General features: G+C 40.1%; 1 protein-coding gene across 3 annotated transcripts in view; it reads right to left on the bottom strand.

The window, feature by feature from the left end:
* The window catches only part of ca16b (carbonic anhydrase XVI b), a 99,887-nt gene that overhangs the window by 19,057 nt on the left and 60,079 nt on the right, over window positions 1–20,751 (bottom strand). For all 3 annotated transcript variants that reach the window (XM_046383544.1, XM_046383546.1, XM_046383545.1), the window contains exons 5-9: window positions 16,115–16,210; window positions 13,997–14,063; window positions 11,669–11,826; window positions 9,353–9,545; window positions 1,936–2,120 (exon numbers count right to left, since the gene is read on the bottom strand). In XM_046383544.1, the coding sequence (XP_046239500.1) occupies window positions 1,936–2,120; window positions 9,353–9,545; window positions 11,669–11,826; window positions 13,997–14,063; window positions 16,115–16,210 (699 nt within the window). The remainder of the gene's footprint in view (window positions 1–1,935; window positions 2,121–9,352; window positions 9,546–11,668; window positions 11,827–13,996; window positions 14,064–16,114; window positions 16,211–20,751) is intronic.

The raw sequence follows: 20,751 nt of genomic DNA, 5'->3' as shown, positions 1-20,751 counted from the left end.
AAGCAGCACTGGGAGACTTAAATTGCAGGCAAGATGGTTTCTATGTTTAATGCCACACTTAAGTGTTGTTGCTGGTTTCTGAACAAGCTGCAGGTGAGACAGGGAGCTACAGCTGCTACAACAGACTAAAGGAGAGAAAATGCATGTTAATTTATCTTCAGCTGAGGATAACATTAGTTTTATTTGTGAGCCAGTTCTTGACTGCAGAAAGCCTGATTGGATATTCATTTCAACCTCTTTGTCCAGTCTCTAACCTTCAGTAACTAGTTTTTGAGTTAAAGATCCCCTCCAGGCTGGTTTTGGGACACAAAGATAAGCAGCATGGAATAATAATTTGTGGCTGATATGCTTTTCCCACAAAAGAGTTCAATTATCTGAATAAAAAATGTCTCAAAACTACATCTACTCTCAAATATTGTTAAATTTAAAAGTTAAACAGCTTTAGCACTTTAGTATGTGTGCCCTGGACGGGCAAGTCATGTTCCAAAGCTACTTGATGTCACAAAATCACAGAATCATAGAAATCGTAAAACGCTAACAGATGTGTTTGAAAACAGCTCTTTAGTGTGAAACTCTGCACATGGAGTGGAGGTTAAAGGTTCTATGTACGAGATGCTGAACCTTAATATAGCAGCAAAAAACTATTTGCTTTGTAAAGATACAGTGGAGTAATGGTATTCAGAAAGAAGAGTGAAAGTGTGCGCATGTTAGCATATGAGAGTCCATTCTTGTGTAACTGTTGGACCTCCCAACGCACAAACGGATGGAAAGCAATAATTGATGCACCTCATTTGTTGAGTGCCATTTGTTTGCAATTTAAAACAATACATGCACTTCAAAATAAATGACTTGGATGCTTTCAGTTCCCACACATGCACTTGCTACAATCCACCAGTAGAAGTCACTAGTGCGGCAACAATGCATGATCCCTCACCAGCTTCCCACCCATGACAATGACAACTGTGTTTACTGGAATGCATGATGAAACTGGAGGTAGTACTGCCCCCAGGGAACTGATCCCAGGTCTCTGAACTGGTGGGCGAGTGTTTTGCCCCTGAACTGTTCATATCTGAAAAGGCAGTGATGCAGTCTGTCATGACTGCTGGGGGTCAGTGGGCTTTAATGAGACATACAGCTGAGTGTTGGATTCCCACAAATGGAAGGATATGTTACCAGGGAGAAGAATATAGTGTGAAAAAGAACAGCCCTGTAGGTGGAACCTCCTGCAGGGGGAAGGATATATTTCTGGAGAGACTGTGAATGCCCTGCCGGAGAGACACAGCGAGAACTGCAGTGGTAACTCGGTGCTTAAGGCACCCGAACAGAATTGTATGATCAGTGGTGTCAAAAACTTCACTGAGATCTAAAGGACTACACATGCAGTGCTGCTCGCAGTGGTTACTAAAAGAAGACAGTTTGCGTTCAAAGAACTGCCTCCACTGCCTGAAAACAGACTGGATTTTTTTTTTGTTAGTTTTCAAAATGTTTCAATAATAAAAAAAAATATTTAGGTTACATTGAGTTTTTCCCTGAATTACTTTTTGCTATGTTAGTGTATCTTTAAGCCTATAATATACCCACCTGTATCACAGGCTAAAGCAAATAGAAAAAGCCACAGGTGCATTTGTCAACGCATTACATATATATCAGTTAGATTTGTCTGTGTGTGTGCGTGTGACAGTCCTGTGTGTCTATTCTTGGACAGGTGAGTGACAGGTGAGAGCTTGGACCCTCATATCAGCCAACAGCCACATGCAGAGTTCATCACAACCTGTCACCTCCTCTACACGCTGTCACTGATCCAGCCACCCTCTGATCCTGCCAGATACATCTGAGGCTCTGCAAACCAACTGGAGCCGTTCAGACCACGTCCACGTTGAAAAAGAAACTGAGAAAAAAGAAATAAAATTCTGGCAAAACCGCCCTAACACTCACCATGCTCTGGTCCCCGGTCTTGGTGAAGGTGTTTTCATCAGCAACATCACGTTTCTCCCAGCTGTAGGAGACCATGTAACTGGTGATGGGTGGGTGGTAGACGGTCAGGGGGCGTCCCCAGCTCACAATCAATGCTGTCTGGTTCAGTGGCTGGATCTTCATGCTCACGGGGGCACTACTGCACACTGAAAAACCAGAAAGAACAGGGGAGTAAGATAAAGGAACAGCAGGAAAAGAAAAATGACAGCTGAAAAAAAGGGGAAAAAGTGTCACTTTTTTCACCATGTGAATGGAGCTGGATGAAAATGAAAGGCTGTGGTTGGGAGGACTGCTTGACCACATACAATTGTGTCTGTTGATGTGTGTGGCAATGCAGGTTGCCTTTTAACAAGCCTATCATTACTGTCTACCGCTAACTTGACTCAAATCCTTTTCCACTTGAGAGACCTCTAAAGGAAATAGATAATACAGTAACTCAATAACAGAAACACTCCTGGAGGCTTGACTGGTGTCTGGGACAACACCTTCAGGGGGTCAGTGTCCGTCTTGTGTCTTTTCACTACACAACACTGAAAGACAGGAAGCACACTATACAGCTAGATGTAGTGCTAAATATGTGGTACAGATCATTCTGCAACTTCATAATTGGCAACTTCTCATCTGTGTGTGTCGAGGATGAAATAAAACCTGCACGTCAGCCTCAAGGTGGCAGTGTAGGCTGCAGCATGGATGTTTACACGGTGATCTGTCAGGATGAGTAAGGGACAATCTGGACATGCTGCTCAACACATCAGGGTAACAGCAATCAGGAACCAGTGTCAACTGATTATGTGCACATGGAGCTTCTGTCAAATTGAAATTGTCACCACAGCTTTCTCGATTTACACAGAGAATCTATGGTGCAAATTATGCATCATGATATGTGAAAGGGAGACAGGGTGGAAGGAAATCAGTCAGAGGGACACAGGGGAGAAAAAACAATAGCAGGAATATCTTGGAGTGTTGATGAGGTTTGACAGGTGTGAAACGTATTATAACCCGTTGGATGTCCGTTGTCAACCTCAGTAGCTCAACAACAGTCATCTGACAACAGCTGAAGTCATCATCATGGTTTTAGAGCCTGTATCATTACTGTCATGGCAGTCATAATCCTTTCCTCCATCAACACTGGTGCACTAGAAACACTAAAATTAACAGCAGGTGTAGATCTACAAGATACATGTCATGTTATCAGTTTTACACCTTGCAATATAACAGCGTTGTGAACATGTTCTGCACACTGCTGTATAACACTGTTGTGATTGTATTGTATTGTATTTTGGATTAATTAGAAACTTAACTGATCCAAGCAATTGTTCATTTTCTGAAAACCTTTTAACATAACAGCACATAGACAGCAGAATTAATTGGTGCTCCTTTAATAAATCTGTTCAAAATTTGGATGTAAATGGGATTCTGTTACGTCACCTCAGGTACAACTTGAAACAAAATGTTCAACTGAAGCACAGTATAAAAAAAAAGAGGGGACAGTACCCAATGTTTCATCACTGGTAGAATTAACTTAACACGTTAGTGACGCTCTAGAAAATCCTATTATTTTAATGCATACGCCATAAGCTTCCCAAATAAGCCTCACAGTGGCTTCACCTCAGTCTGAAAAACCACTCAGTACAGAATATGAATCTTTCTACTGGCAGCTTCTACCACAAAGAGGATGAATTGACTCAAAAAACAGCAGTTTCACTGCTCCTCTCCTCTCAAGGCTGTACAGCATGTTATTTAACTCAAATCACACAGATTGTGTAATTTTAACATATTAACCACAGTACTTAGATTATTATAATATCTTCTTTTCATGGCAAATATCACTTCTGACTCTCACAACATTTACAAGCAAAGCAAATCATTTACTGTGCGCAGATAACCTGTCCAGGCCCCCCACTCCCTACTCCCTGAAACACACACACACACACACACACACACACATACTTGACAGATGTCAACTCTGAAGATAAGACTGAAGCTCCCAGCACCACCCATTACACTGCTTAAGTAGATTTTATGGGTGAAGCTTTGTCTCAGTACTTTTTTTTAGAGGAGATCAACAATGTGTGTGCGAAAGCATCATCTGTAAATATAAAACACCTTCCACAAATACAATACAAAGCTGTAAACTCAATGTAAAAAACTCTGCAACGATATATAAAACATCTGCAAATATGCAAACAAATTCTACTTATAAAAAATATCTGTGAAGATACAAAACAACTTTACAAACAAATTATATGTATGTGAATATCTTGCTAAGACGTATGACTTTCACACATCTGTTTGTGAATCCAGTTTTTGGGAATGGAAAAGGAATTTGTGGATTTCAATTCTACATTTGTTGATTTGCATTTCATACAAAAGGAGTTTTGAGACAAACTTTCCCCCAGTCCGAATGATAATCTACTCGTGTCATTTTGGCTATTTTTCGGATAGCGGGTGGATGCCTGCTGACAGCACCAAAGTAAGAGCACTTGAGCTGCTGAACTGTTAGTATGAAGATTAAGCTAATGTAACATTAGCTATTAAACCAGCATCTGTTGCCATGGTGACATCAAACATTCATGAAGGGGGCTGGGGGGAATGAGAGTAGGCTGTAGAATTTTATACACTGCATAAACAATAGACAACAGGATTCATGATATGGACTACACACTGCAAGTAGACCAGAATTGATATCCACCCAACTGTAAAGCTAAGCCTGAGTCAAATAAGACAGTGTTGCAAATATAGTCTGTCTCTGCTCTCTTTGAAGGTACGGCATTTTCATATGGAATGAAATATTCAAGCAAAAGGTATCTGTTCTTTTAATATATCAAATAGAAAAGTCGTGGTGTCTTGAGCATCATTTTATAAACATTTGCATGTAATTCAGCCTAACATGTTTGATATTTTTAGAAACTTCGGGATTTTGTAGGTGATGGTCTGCGTTTTTGAAAAAAAAAAAAACTTGTCTCTATTTGCTCCTGTGTGAGGATGTTTATGTACAGTTTTAATCAGACTGTTTCTTTCCTAGCACACCTGCTATCTATGAGTCTAAGCTAGAAGCTCATAATCACATCCACATCAATGCAAAAGCTAAACAATATCAAATTCTAAGAAACACCTTAGCTTGTTTACCTATATGGTAATATCAGAGCTGTGGTGACTCTGCTGTTTTACAAGTGAGCAGTCTATGTTTCAGCTTGAAAATAGCTCAGAGGTAAATCTTACATTTCTTAATCTATAAGCATTAGACTACTGTGTATGAGAAAGATGGTATGGTACCTAAAATCCACAATTAACAGTCAATCTGGTTTATTAAAGTAACCTTTTCTTTGCTGTTACTCAACAAGGGAAAATAGAGATTCCTGGAGAGCAAAGAGAAACTCTGATATCCTTTTGCGAGGAGGGCATAACACAAGTTCAATATCAAGAACTGCATAAACTGCTGGTTTGGAAACCTGTGTCATAGAAGGTTTATTCTTGGGCTGCACAATTTAATTTAATTCAATTCATTACATATCAATACACCTTTTACAATCAAAATTGTCTCTAGGTGCTTCACAGAAACCCAGAGCCTGAACCCCCAAGCAAGCAGACAGTGGCAAGGAAAAACTCCTTATTAACAGGAAGAAACCTTGAGCAGGACCTGGCTCACAAGGGAGAAATATCCTGCTGATAGTCGGCTGGGTGAAGGGGGTGGGGGGGTAGACAGGACATAGAGGATGAAAGAGAGAGAGAAAGAAACATACATGCAATAAATATCATACATTACAAAGGACAAACATGACAGGTTGTTATAATTGGAATTCTGAAAGACTATGTATTTTATGTATTAGTTTTTTATCTGATATATATGTATCTAATTTACAGCCTGTACATTGGCTATCAACAGGAAATGAATGTCAGAGCTGTAGAATACTGTGTAATGAATACATGCATATGTGTGCACGTCTTTTAGAGGACACCAGAGGTACTGGGAGGCTCTGTGTTATGTACTTGAGGGGCACAGCAGATGGAAGAGGGGCAATCAGGCACATCCACAATTTTAGTCATTTTGATGACTACAGATCCAAATTGTGGTATTCCATATTAAATTACAGAGGTGTTGGCACCCACTGTCTCAGATATTGCTGACACTGTATCGAGGAAGTGATAGAGGTCCCACTGAGATTAATAACCTCTCTTCCAAGGAAGACCTGGCCAAGATTTACAGCAACAAAGATAAAAATGTCCATTGTTGGTCACTGTTTCAGATAACTACTGAGTGTTAACGTCAGTGAAAACAAAAAAACCCATCTACAACTGGAAAAAGCTGTTGTGTGATTGACTTCACAAACAGATTAAACAAAAAAATCTGAGTTATTAGGTACATGTGAATATTTCCTGGCCACATGTCAATATCCATGAACCACTGGTTCTTTGGTAAGTTGTATAGATCACTGTGGAGTCCAATCACTTTTAATTTAAGGAGATAATCTTTACTCCTCATTTCACAATTTCCCCTTACTAAATACAGCCATGTTGTTGGATGTTTGGCCACTTAGGCCAAACACGGGGGTGAATTTCAAAGGGAATGTAATGTCAGATCACACCCTCTACAACTCAAAGTGGTGAGGTAAGGCTTTTTAATGCTGTTAGAAATAAATAATACACTCGCATAAGTTGATGAAACCCAGCTCTGTACATCTTGGCAGAGAATGAAATTATATTTGCTACCATCCTGTGAAATATTGAAACTGTGGGGCTCTGAGGCTTAATGTGTGGAGTTTTGCTGTTTGGATTCTTGGATTCTTTGTGCCTTAATCATTACTTGTGCTGAAGCTACTCAAGATCAGAGTCTTAGTCTCTGTGTGTGTGTGTGTGTGTGTGTATTTGTGCATGTATAAAATGATACTAGAATACCAGTATTTGGAAATGTACAACATTAACAGGACTCTACGAGTCATAAAGAATTCGATTTGGCTGTGGAAGACAACTCTAGAGGTCAACTGAAAGCCAACTGCACAAGTTACCATCAAGTGTAGCATATACCAAGGGGGTGTGCTAACCCAGTTGCTGCTCTACCCAAATACCTTGGGATCCTGCAGGCAAATGGAAAACATGAGGAGGCCACAAAGAAGTCAGCTGCAGTCAAATATTTACACAGAGTAAGGCAGATCCTGAGAAGTCAGCTGATTGGTAAGAACAAGGTCCGGGCCATCAACAGATACGCCCTGCAAGTCATCAGATACCCCGCTGATATAATAAGTTGTCCAAAGGAGGAGACAGAGAACATTGATATCAAGACAAGGGAGCTCCTCATGATGCACAGAGGGTTTCATCCTAAGTCCAACACCCTGAGACCTTACGCTAAGTAGAATGAGGGAGACAGAGCCACTGTCCAGGATGAAACAACAGAGATCCAGGAATACCTCAGGAAGACAGCCCCCAGAGATGAACTGCTAAGTGAATATCTCAGGCAGCAGAAACCTGGTAATGGTTAGGAGGAAAAGGATGAACAATCACGGAGGGACAAGGCCTTGCATGGCATGTACCACCAAACGGTTAGAAGATGTGGCTGATATCAAGAAATCCTACCAATGGCTAAAGAAGGCTAGACTGAAAGACAGCACAGAAGCACTAATCATGGCAGTACAAGAACAAGATCAACAGAGGCTAGGGTCTACCACAGGCTGTGAAAAGATGCCCGAGACAATTCAGCACATAACAGCAGGAGGTAAGATGCAGGCAGGAACAGTGTACACAGAACATCATTGGGCAGGAAGTCCCAAGGTCAGAATGGAAGACACCTCCCAAGGTGGTTGAGAATGACTAAGCTAAGATTCTGTGGGACTTTCAGATCCAGAAGAAAAAGATCACAGATACAAGAAGCTGAAATGAGTTTCCTCTGCAGGGCGGCTGAGCTCAGCTTTGGAGATGGGGTGAGCAGCTTGGACATACGGGAGGGGTTCAGAGTAGAGCTGCTGCCCCTCCACACTGAGAGGAGTCAGCTTAGGTGGTTGGTGCATCTGGCCAGGATGCCTCCTAGGACCCAGGGATTTCTGTCCTAAAGAAAACATAGCTAGCTAGAAATGATATTGTTTATGAGATGTTAGACTCAGTGACAGATTTAAGAATAGATATTTAAGAATAAATGAAAATCAAAAGGGATGAGTTGGATGGTTATCAGTCTATTTATGCAGTGTATAAAATCCTACAGCCAGTCACAGACGTGGCAAAGTATGAAGGTTTGATGCTGCCATGGCAACAGATGCTGGTTTAGTAGCTAACATTATATTCGCATTATCTGCATACTAAAAGAAAAAAAAAATTACAAAAATTACAATATGACATTTCTAAACAAAAAACAACTATCAACACCAAGAGATATGACAAGATAAAACAGGCACTGGTCACATCTTACAACAGTTGATGTAGCCTAACTGAAACTATGTAGACTAGTCTAACCAGCAGTTCTACACCAACAGCTCAAGTACTCTTACTTTGAAATGTGGAGATGACGTGTGTTCACACAAACAATATTAAGACAAATCTACTCCCATGCGATTGTTACATTTTAACACAAGAATGGGGGAGGGGAAACGGAAAAAAGGAGAGATGCAGGTCTACATTCATTCTGCCTAGTGATATTCCACGAAAGCAATTTCACAACTTCATTTGTATGGGTCTATTTTAGCTGTGCCACATATTAATGATGATTGCTGATCGGCCTTGTTAGAGTGCTCCAACTTCATCACAAGCATTCCCAATCAATTCTCCCTGCCAGACACCAACAACACCACTTTAAGGCGCAGCAGCCTCTCTCATTAGTCTCCATAGTTCCTGTACTTCTCTATTAAAGCAAGCGAGCAAGATGAACACATAAAAGAGGAAGACGAACAGAAATTCTCTAATCAAGGCCTCCATGAGGTCTGTTCTTTGTAATAATATGTTCTTTGATATAAGAATGAGTTGTGCCAATGACAAAATGACATGACCTTATAAGCATGACCCCAAAATCCAAAAACTTTAATCATTACCTATTATTCAGATTCTGCTCTGTCAGTAATATTTAGCCTACTAAATCTTAAAAAAAGAATTACATTCTATGGTCCTGTTATTAGTGACCCACTGATTCAAGCTGGGTCCCATGAATGAGTCTCCATGTGAAGTAGCTAGATGAGTTTCTTGAATTTAGTTTCACTGCAGTACCAATGTTTCTGACAGAAAGAAAAATCACACCGAAAAAGGAGAAGTCTTTGTGGAACACAAATAGCATGGAGAATAACACGTGTTCAAAGCCTGCACACCATGGACATCGCAGATTCACAGGGGACTGAGTGCATAGTAATATCGGCAAAAAATCACAGGGAGAATGTGACACAGTACAGAAAACAAAGCTTACCTCTCGAAGCCTCAGTGCTATGAGGGCTTCCCACAAGCTCGGTTAAATCTTTCTGCCATGCGTCTTTTACAGCTGACTTGAAGACTTTCCTGTTGTCAAGGGCCTGGAGAGGTCGGAAGTTATTCCTCAGGTACTCAACAGACTTCCCGTGGTCCTGTTGCTCTGTAGTAAAGATGGAGTAAAAGGCCTCCAGCTAAATGGAAAGAAAGAGAGAATAGTTAATGAAGCATATCAAAGTGTTGTTGTTGCTCTGTGTGTGTATGTTTGCATAGGTATGTGTTCAATATATCATGTAGGACCACATTTGTAGCCACTTTCCAGCAGCTGACTGGTCACAATAATGCAAGAAACATTCACACCGCAGGTGCATGCACACATGGACCTCACTCATCATCCTGGCTACCTACCAGGCTGTAACTTCTCAATGGGGCAAATTTGTGGCCATTGATTGCCATGAATGATCTCCTGCCGCGTGCTGTAATGACTACACATTACAGATACTGTGGAATCAATGAGTTCTATGTGTGCTTGGAGAAATGAATTACAGGTTCATAAAAGACGAAACTGTGGCCGTGGTCAATATTCTTTACAGCAAAAGTAATTTCTGAACAAAAGATTTGTATTCCTGAAAGTTGATAGAAATTCCACTGAACGCTGCAAATTTCTGCAGTGCACAAAGCTCTGGAGGATTTGCAGCTGGGTAACCCAAGAAGTGTATGTATAAAAGATGCAGCAAAGGACTGTGTATGGGATCAGCAAAAAGTATGTGTGTTCATTTAGCATATACTATCTTTGAAAATCACAAATGGCAAAAAACAGTTGAGCAGAGCTGTTGTGAAGCACATACAGGTTCCAATATTAACCTTTTGATCTGTATGTCAATTGCTGGTAAACTGCCTTAAACTGGTCATTAAACTGAAGTTGTACAAACAATGCACAGAACAATAGTAATGCGGTTTGTGAAGGTGTCACTTCAGGCTCTACATATTTTCAGAATTTTGAAATCAAACAATCAATCAGTGAATGGAGAAAATAATCAGCAGCTTCATCAGTTATGAAAATAATCCCTACTTGCAGTTCAACACAAAATAGTTCAAAATGAGCCCCACCTCAATAACCTGAAGACATAACAGTATATCAATCAGACATTTTTCTGCATTGAGAACTTCTACAAATAACAATTCCGCCCTGTCTATCAAGGTTGAAAAAACAAAACAAAACCTTTATAATTATATGAATTAATATAGTTACTAAATTTTTTTTAATACGTTAGGTGAATAAACCCACAGCCTAACTGCCCACCTCCCTTTAAAGGAAGCGGGCCTTGTGGGTAACGAGTATGTGATGAGTCTGGCAGTGTTGTTGTAGGAATTAAATCCTCCTGGAAGATAACTGTGAAAGTGTGAGAAAAAGTACCAGTAAATTCCAGCAGTTACAGAAAAGTGCTTCATACTAAAAAGGGTGAGATAGGCACAATAGTCAGTGAAAGGCTGTGCACTGTGTTCACTTTCACAGAAAAGAAATAAAATGTCCTTGTTTATTCAATACTATGTCTTCCTGCATTCTTCACAGCTGAGTTGCATCAAATGCTTACGACAGATAAATGTCACCAGTGGGAACAATAAGCTAGCTAGATAACCATAGCAACGGCGGACAGCAAGGTTCCATCTAAGAACTGCGATACAGTTATTAACCAGTTGTCATACGCTGCATGCCACCACCAGTGTGCAGGGCTGGTCAGCCAACTTATGTGTTGTAGTGATAAGAGTCTGCGGTGTAGTAGATCTATTTCAGCAACACACCAACGGTGGCTTTCTTTTATTCACCAATATAGCTTTTTATTTGCATTTGGCGAGCGCTAATTCTGTACCCTGTGCATAGGTGAGTGCTTTGAAATGCAAAAGTTAAACCTTTACTGAAATTATTTATAGAAACAAATATTTAAATAAATAAACATTTCTACATTGGAACTACTTTAATAGTATGAGAGCCAAAGACAAACATCATGATATATGCATAAAATTCATCTTGTGATCATTCAAATGCCAGCAACTGGCTTCCCCTTAATCATCCACTACATTCACAGGCAGTTGTGGTTTCATATGCCAAAGAGTTCGGGAGGAATGAGGGAAAAGGGAAGAGAGAGGAGAGGTAGATGAGGTGAAAAATTGCTTGTGCATCAACACCGTGGGACAACAAGTGGTCCACTGACTGTGGGCAAATGGGATCTGACTGTACATGGAGAATATAGCTTTGTGTGTGTGTCTGTATATGTGTGTATGTGCATGTGCATGTGCGTGTGTGGACTTAACGCACCTGTGAGTAGGACAGATACACAGGCCTGGAGAAGATGATCCATTCCACTACCTTGCTGCAGGGCGGCGTGGTCAGAGAGCCAGTGTATCGGTAATAACCGTCCACTGATGATGGCAGCAGGTCCCTCAGGATGAATGACCTGAGGTTGGTCTCCTTTTCTGGGTAAAGCAAAGGATCAATACTTGTCAATACCCTGAAACGAAAAGCAGCAATCTTCTGTACAGGTACAAAAATATCACATCTTTCACTCTTCAGTGCTTTGCTAAAACCCTGCATATCTTGAGCAGCATTTACACCAACATTTACAAGGTTGTTTCATTTCACTGTCCCTGTAGCATTTTTATTGCTTTCCTGGAACCTCCACTCGTGGAATGATGGTGACAGCAGTTAAAAGCCTAGGCACTTGTTATCACTCTGGCCAGATCTCTCTACTCAGATGGGCTGAGAAAGGACCAAAAGGAGAGAAGTCAGATAAAAAAGCCTGCTCTGACAGTTGATCTGTGGCTAGGTGGCAGCCCGCTCTGCTTCGTATAACTACTGCGGCATGGGCCACAAGGATTAAGACCAATCCAAATGATAACCAGATCTGTTATATCCTCTGTGATCAGAACCAAGCAAAGCTGTGGAAAACACATAAAGGAACGAGCCTGTGATCCAGAGGAGCCTTCTATCTCCTACACATGCGAGATGTGGGGCCAACGCAAGTGGGCTTGTTTGTCCCTCAAATTATGACTTGAAAAATCAGAATAAAGCCAAAATTACGTGAAATCCAATCTCTTACAGCTCAGGCTTGGGGTGATTGGACTGATAGGATGATTGAGGCACTGGAAGCCTCAGGCCCACGCCTCATCTGTGCTCAGAGTCAAATTCAGTATTCACAGCCTTTCTTCTCCCCGTCTTCAGACAGTGTACGTGCCCTATCGCTCATGGGCCGCTGAGATGCTGATGGATGGATGACTGTGGGATAACGAGCTAGTGGAAAACCAACCACCCTAACAGGGGAGGAGGCGAGAAGCATTTAGCAGCCAGGAGGAACAGAGTCCAAAAACCACCACACCCACACAGTGCTCTCTTTCAGCTGCGAGATGAGAGGTACTGTGGCGTTAGCACGAACATCTGTGTAGCTACACAGCACAGAGTTCAGCCACTTTTGTAAACTGTTGGGAGGTTTGGAAACTAATCTGGCATAACCAAAGAACGACAACATGCCATTATCAAAGTTAAATAACAAGAACAAGTAAGGTGTACTGTAAATACCTCTGTGAAGGGAAAACCACAAGTGAAATGGTCTTAAATGAACTGAAAACCAATCAGAAAAAAGGCTATTTTCTTGTTGCAATTACTTCAATGAAATTTCATGTGCAGAAATTTCACTGAACAAAGTGACCCATTTTCTGATTCTGAGGCCAATTCTTTTTTTTTTTTTTAAGAAACTAGTGGTCTCTCAGAAAGCTTGTTTTCCTTTATGTGCTTTTTGTGTGTGTGTGTCTTTTCCTCCTCTTTTAGAAAATTGCACAAATTTTTCTCTTTTTCCCGAAAGTTCAAGACAAAAAGTCATAACCTCACCAGCACGCACTCTGCACAGTATCAAACATTCATCTCCAGAAAGTACAGGGAGTGAAATTATAATTAGAAATGGTTCAACGAAGCTCAGCACTAGTCTTGTATAAAGCAGCATGGGCACAGAGCAATACACCGTGCTGCCATATATCCTCATTCATTTACATGTCCTTGTCAGTGTATGTTTATGCTCACATAAAGGCCGTGAGCGGCAGGTTGTAAAACAAGTAATAGGTGTCTGTGTAAACGGAGATGCTGTGTCCCCACATGCAGTAAAAAATTACAGTCATGCTAAAACATCTGCTTATGGCTTGCACAAGTCATGCTTGCAGTTAAGCTGGCACATCAGCATTCGTTTAAGACAATGTGCCATGAAGAACTGTGCTATGGACAACAACATAAGACATTTAACAGTTAAAATGTGAATGTGAGCCTGTCTGAATTGGAATAAAACAAGAGTAATGTTGAATTGATGCTCATATGTAATTAATACTTCTTTGTCTGTGAGTGAAGTTCCTTGGAGGTATCCTGCTGTGGAGCTACACTAACAAGGGAAAGATGGTTTCTTGTCAAGCTCTAATTTGAGTTTGTAAGAAAATGAGCCAGAGTGATTTTGTGCGGGATAATTGTACATTCATGTCACATAAAATTATTTCCCACTATACTGTTTCATGTAGAAGAGATTTTAAACTAAGGACTTCCCATATACGTAATCAAAGATTGTTCTATATGAAGCAGGTTTGATGAGTCTGCTTTCCCATTGCTTACCATGATGCACTACTCCTTTCAGTCCCTGGATGATGGGATCCACGGCAGGATTGTCTTTTTGCCCCAGCTGCAGGAAATGTCCAGAGACAAAGGATTACAAAAGGGATTACAAGACTAGAATAATAAACTAACATAATGACTAAAGACGATCAATATGAAATTAAAAAAACATGGGGTAGAAACAGGGCAACATCTCTAGAGTAAAATACAATCTAGCAGCATCTAATACCATCTGTTACTATTGTGAAATCTGTGATGTTCATCTTTTGGTGAGATTTTGTAGGTTGATTCAGTCCTGTGGTCATGTTCAGTTTTTGGTGGTGTGCTACTACTATCTCATGATCTCTGACTGTAAGCCACCCTCGGACATGGCAACTGGGTGCTTGTTCTTAACATGGCGCAGCATAAAGCTAGTGCTACTATTAAACTGAAGAGTGCACTTCATTTATTTTTTACCTGAGACTGTTCTAGCAAAGTTATCTGTGTGTGTGTGTGTAAATTAACCTATGGACCACCTCAGAGATTTAATGCTTAACAAACACATTTGATAATGTCATGAGCTTTGTTCAACGTTCTGTAGTTGCTGGTATCCCATAACTCCTAGCTGTTAGCTCTCTGTAGAGGCACAAATTCCCTTTATGTCTTAGGCCTACTGTTAATTCTTTGCAGTGATCCTGAAGACTGACAAATATTGTTTAGTCACACATTCTACAATATTATCAATGTCCTACTTCAGAGACTGGACAAAACAGTGTTGGGATACGAGGACCAATCTTCCCTTTCTCAACATTAATTCAGGTCAGTCAGAGGAGATTAAGTGTGTGGAACCAAATGCTGAATGCGGATAATATGCACACCTTAGAGGCCATTAATAGGTCTTTGGGGAGCACAGAAAGAACTCTCCTCATTGATTAGAAATGGTAAATTTGAGCCAAGGTGTGTGTGCCCGCTTAAAAAACCCTCACAATGTAAAGTGCTATTCAGCGGATTGCGTATGGTGGTGCTAATTGCAGTAAGCAATAGGGCTGTCAGAACCCAGCGGAGGCATTTAGGTCCTCGTACACACACGATTTTATCACTGTCTGAGAGTAGACCTACATTATAAACACCTGTGTCCCCATTCCAGGTGCCCTCTTCCTGAGAGCTGACCCTTCTCTATACACTATTAAGCTGAATGTTAGCCCGCATTGATTACCTGCCATCAATCGCCAAGATTCTGCTAATAGAAATTAAGAGTGTAACATGGAGAGGGGCCCTGGAGTTGTCAGTACTGCTGGTGTGTGCTTTTCCACGGTTAATAAATCTCTCAGGTGTTTTTACAGTTAACAGAAATTAGGACCATTCTTGTCTATTAAGAGCTTATGTGTGTAGACCTTCAGGGGACAATTTGTAGTATCACAGTAAGCAATCTGCAATGTGCCACAGAACAGAAAAATAATCAGCTGCTGGGAGAAGAACAACTATTCTATCACAACACAGGTGCCACAGATCATCTCTAACAAATATCTATTATTTTGCTGACCTAGAAAAAAAAAGAAAAAAGATATTTACATTTTCATACTTCTCATAACAGGACAATTCCAACTAGTCCCCTGAAGTCATCATTGGTTCACATCGTTTTTGTTTTGTTTTTTCTCCATCTGGTTTGACTCTAACTGGTATTTCTATCTTTGCACTTTTTATGCACATAAAGGCATTCTAGGAGCCTTTAAAAAGGACATTTTCTTTTTTTCTTAGTTTAGCACATTAGCATGCTTAGATATGTATATTAGCACTAACACAAAGTACAGCTAAGGCTGATGGGAATGTTATTAGTTATGCTGGTCTTTAGCCAGATCAAAGTACTGGACAAATAGAAATGCTTCACCTGTTTTGCCCTACATGAAATGTCAGGGGATCATCAAAGTGATTACAATTCATCCAGAGATATGACTGTCTGCGCCAATTGTCATGGTAATCGATTCATCCCTTGGTTGCTGAGATCTTTCAGTCTTGACCAAAGTGGTGGAGAGACACAAGCATGGACAAAAAATGTCTACGTTCTATAAGAGCACTTGTGAAGTATTTGTTTTCTTCTGATTGCATTTGTCTTAATCTTCAGCTCTTGTGCTACTTTACCTCAAAGAAGACAGCCATGGCGGAAATGATGCGTCTTTCCTTGATGGCAGCGCTGAGGCTGTCAAAGTCATCGGAATTGTAAAGGTAGATCTGCATCTGGGATGGGAAACAGAGCATAAACAGCTTGAGGAGTGGACAAGGAGAACGAACAGTCTTGTCATCAATCACTTGGACACACTGCTGAGGAGCTGATGAAAAGCTGTTTTGAGGGGCATAAAAGAGGATGTATTTATCACTCTCATATATCTCCCATAATCTGTGTCATTCCTTTTTGTGTTCTGCCACTCGTGCAGGATGCTAGAGAAATACAGCATCCCATTCCTCAGGGCGTCTGCCCTCACAGACACAGTCACGAGCAGAGAGGAATAACTGGAGGATTGTGATCTTTTCCCGTGATGAGATCTGACAGAATGGCAGGCTTTTAATCATTGCTCACAATTACCTTAAATCACCCAAAACCACTGCATCTGATTTCACAACATGGCTTAAGATGTGCGACATATAAAGTGAAAACCATCACGCACGGAATACATCATATACCTGTCAAGGCTCTGTTTCCTATAAAAAAAGATTCTCATTCCTTTCAGTTCAAAGCATACCAATTATGGTCATGCTGATCAAAATCATCAAATGATTCTAAAAGTAGCAATTGGAGCTGTCCATCATCTCTCTGTCTTGAGCCTCTTTAAAATGAAAAACCCTTTCATGTCACTGAGCCAAGTTAATTGGCAATAAGAAAGAGGTCCTAGATGTTGATTTAATTAAAGGGTACGCTCGATTTTTTTCTTTTTCCAAGGAAACTTACGAGAAACCATAGCTGCAATTGGCTGTGCTACCAACAGATGCAAAAAATAAAAATAAATGTAGTATAAACAAGGCTAAATCAATTAATGCATTGTGCAGGTCTTAACCAGGTACATAATGACTCAATTCAGACAATTTAAGTGAATTTAAGTGATCAGTCCTTTTAACTGCAGTCTTTAATTGAACTAATTTGTTGTCTGGGAACTCAGCAAGAAAGAGCCCTGGCCATTCATCACCCTTCAGATGTTATTAACTACATCAGCCAATTAAGCTGGCCCCCTTAGGCTTCATTTACTCGCTGACATTAGCTCATGTGACCTGCTTTTGTTAACAGCAGACTAGAAGATGTGATATTCAATTATCAAACACTTTCATAGCAGCCAATAAAAACAAATATTGCCAAAAGTGATTTGAATCACTTAACTGCATGCTTGGTTTCACTATATATTTGTGAGCTCTGACACAAAACCCCTCTTTGCACTAGATTTCATTCACATCCACAGATATCATTGAAAGTTGTTCATTTTAAGGAGAATAATCTTTCAGTCCTATTAACATTCAAATCTATTTACATATGTTTGTTTTTGTCACTACAAAATTTACCATTCTGTTGCACAGAGAAATACATAAAGACAAATCTGAAAATAGTGTGCACCAATAACCATCCGCAGCTTGAGAAAGACCAAAGGTAACAGGAGGAAACTGAAAGACAACAAAACATTATTTGAGCTTTATAATTTACCTCCGGTTTTCTCTCAAGAGCAGACAACCCATGCTGTCCACATCTCCTGAGCCTTTGTTTAGTCTAAATTCATTCTATAGCCCTGAATTTTTTGTTTCGTTTTCCGGCACAAGATGAGTGCAAACACAAATGCTGAAAGCTGCTCTGCATTCACAAGTTTCCATTTAAGCACAAACAGGTGAAAAACAAAGTCATGTTTGGCATGATTTCCCAAGACAGCAAGAGATTGAGGCAAGAGGAGAAAACTTCAACAAATACATTTGTGCATGGAGAGATCTTAGATTCATCACAGCAGTACAAATTTATTCTTCTTTCCTTCCAACAACAGTGTTACCACAGCTTTTTGTTGTTAGGAGGTAAATGTGTCTTTTTTAAAACAGTATGATTCTCTCACTCCAATCACACTCAACGATATAAGTTATCCTTTTACTTAGCCACCTACAAAGTGCTACAGCACTCATTTTCAAAAAGAAAAGTGTCAGAAAATTTGTACAGAGGCTGTTGCAACACGTGAAACTTTTCACATTATTATTACTATTACTAATATGGAACTTAATGAACAATGAAAAAGCACAGCACAACAGGATGAGTGGATTACGGGTCAGTAAACTTAGTTATAATGTATTCACCCATGTACATTTAAAATAAAAACACAACAACTCTGAATGGTTGTTACACTACAGCCACTGACTTTGCTAATGTTCACATTGACTTAATATTATACAATATGTAGCTGAGTGAAACTAAAATACCAGGTAAATACCAATCTCAGCATTAATACTGGTTCCAGTGCTACACTCAATGTCACAGCTGCTATTTCACATCAATGCAAAAAAAAAAAATCCTGCTGCAGTCTGTCTCCTGTCATATGGCTCCTCAGAAAAACACATACACTGAGTCGATGATGTGTCACTGTTGCTATGATGGCTTTTGTGAATCAGACACAATGCTAGACACTCATCACACTGCAACTTAACACACGCAAACAGACAAACCACCAGCAGACAAAGAGAACATACTCACCATTCTAACTGCAGGATTCAGATATTACTGCATTTGCTATATACCTAGCGTTAGCCTTTTCTTAGTGTTTCCCAATTCATTGTTCACTCATTTTCCAATACGGTTGAGACTGAGTGTTGGCTTTCATGCGCCATAAACCTTAAAGACAATTTGTTTGTTCAGGTGTGTTCCTTACTTTTCAGTTCAACTGCATTTATGTCTGTAGTTTGCTCTTCTGTATTTACTTGGGCTTTCTATGTGTGGTTATGCTGTGCTGCATTTTCAGTATTTGTAGCAGCTTCATATGTTTTTTTTTTTTCAAATTAGCGAATGTGTTTTTCAATTTACCATATGTTTCAAAAGTTTGCAGTGCTTTTATCTACATGCTGCATATGTGTTTGGGTATTAGTATGAGTTTTCTTAGTTTGCAGTTAATCTCTCAGGGGTGCCATACGCATTCCCATTAGTCTTGACTTATCTGAGACTCTTAATGCAGTGCTTCCCCTGTATGCACCTAGCAGCAGCATTACGCCCCTGCTGAAATATGACCGCTGTTGCTGATTTATTTATTTATTTTCACTAGAGAAGAGGAAAGGACTCCAACTCATGCCTTTAAAAACTGAACTTATATTATTTTGCACTACAACACCAGATAATGTCTCCACAACTATAATGACAACACGCAGTAGATGGCAATAATGAAGTTGATAGGACTTATGCACTGTAAGGTTACAGCAGACACAATTATTTGATACGAATGCACAAGGAGACCCATCTGTGATACAAACAATTTTTGGAAGATTCATCATGATATAAAGATAGTAGACAGGCCTACTGCACATACATCAGTGGCTTTATTCTTCTTGGAGGTAAGTCTTACTATGTACAAGGGCCACCATGACACAAAGGCTTTCTCAAAGTCTAAAAATCTCAAAGACGACTGATTTTAATGTTCCATATTATTTGGAAAGGATTCCCTTAAAGAAATAGCATAAATCAAAGTTATTTTATCATTGAAAATGTTGTTACACTTAAGTATGATGCAAGTTAATTCTGGGAAAAAGTACTGTTAAGAATAAACTGTTTGAACAGCCAGCTAGCCACTAGCCAACACTAAATGAAAGCTTGTGTGTCAAATCACGTCTGAATTTTCACATGAGTTTAAAATGCCTGCACTGCATGTGCAAAAGAAACATTTTTGCAATCAGGCTCAGCACACATGCTTCACCTCCGCTGCTACAACTCCATCCTTGGGGAAACACTGTACTCTATATTCTTAATCAACTTCCTGTGGCATATGTGCTTTCACTGGTACCGGAACTCTTGTTCGGAAATGTACTGCACTGTGCACCCACCCTAACACTTCATTCATCCGCAGTAATGGGTGCAAACACATAACCTTCCCAAGGTGTGATTTGTAATCCATGTATAATTAATCTAACCTTGGTGACACTCTAATATATTATTAGAAAAGATCTCCCTACGGTACCCCGAGGCTGGAAAAAAAAAAATCCACTGTTTCATTTTTCATTGTGCTGTTTGAGCGAACAGGTGGTCCATCTATCGATTTCCCACTTCACTCCCATGAAAAAGGCCATGGCTAGATTAATGTCAAGCTCGGGAGCCACAGGCCGAGCAGCCCATACGTTTTTTGTTTTTTTTTTCTTTTTCTTTTTTTTTGGGGTTTTGTTTTTTTAACAGGACCGTATTCAAAGGCAGAGTAGTTCCCTAACACTGCTCACTGAATTGTCTTTCCACCCCCTGTACCTAATGTGTGAACTATATTTGTGTATGTTTTCAAGCTTCTGGGCAGGTGGGATAAACACTTTTGAGAGTTTTTTTTTTTTTTTCCCCCTGCTGTAAGAGTAAATGCTTTATGCAGTGTGTTACCAGAGACTCGGGGCAAAAGTGACTCATTTGGAGAGAGAGACAGAGAGATAATTAGACAGCAGATTGGAAAACAGTCTCTGTTTAGCACAGACAAATAAGCCCCGGAGCTCAACCTCCAAGGTCATGCTGCCTCAGCTCTCGAAGAACAAAACATATGTGCCTCAAAACAAAAGCCAACCTCTGCTATAAAAGATCACTG

This window comes from Scatophagus argus, chromosome 3, assembly GCF_020382885.2.
Source record: "Scatophagus argus isolate fScaArg1 chromosome 3, fScaArg1.pri, whole genome shotgun sequence".
NCBI lineage: Eukaryota > Metazoa > Chordata > Actinopteri > Scatophagidae > Scatophagus > Scatophagus argus.
The sequence above is the reverse complement of the archived record's forward strand: the minus strand, read 5'-3'. Positions and strand labels throughout refer to the sequence as shown.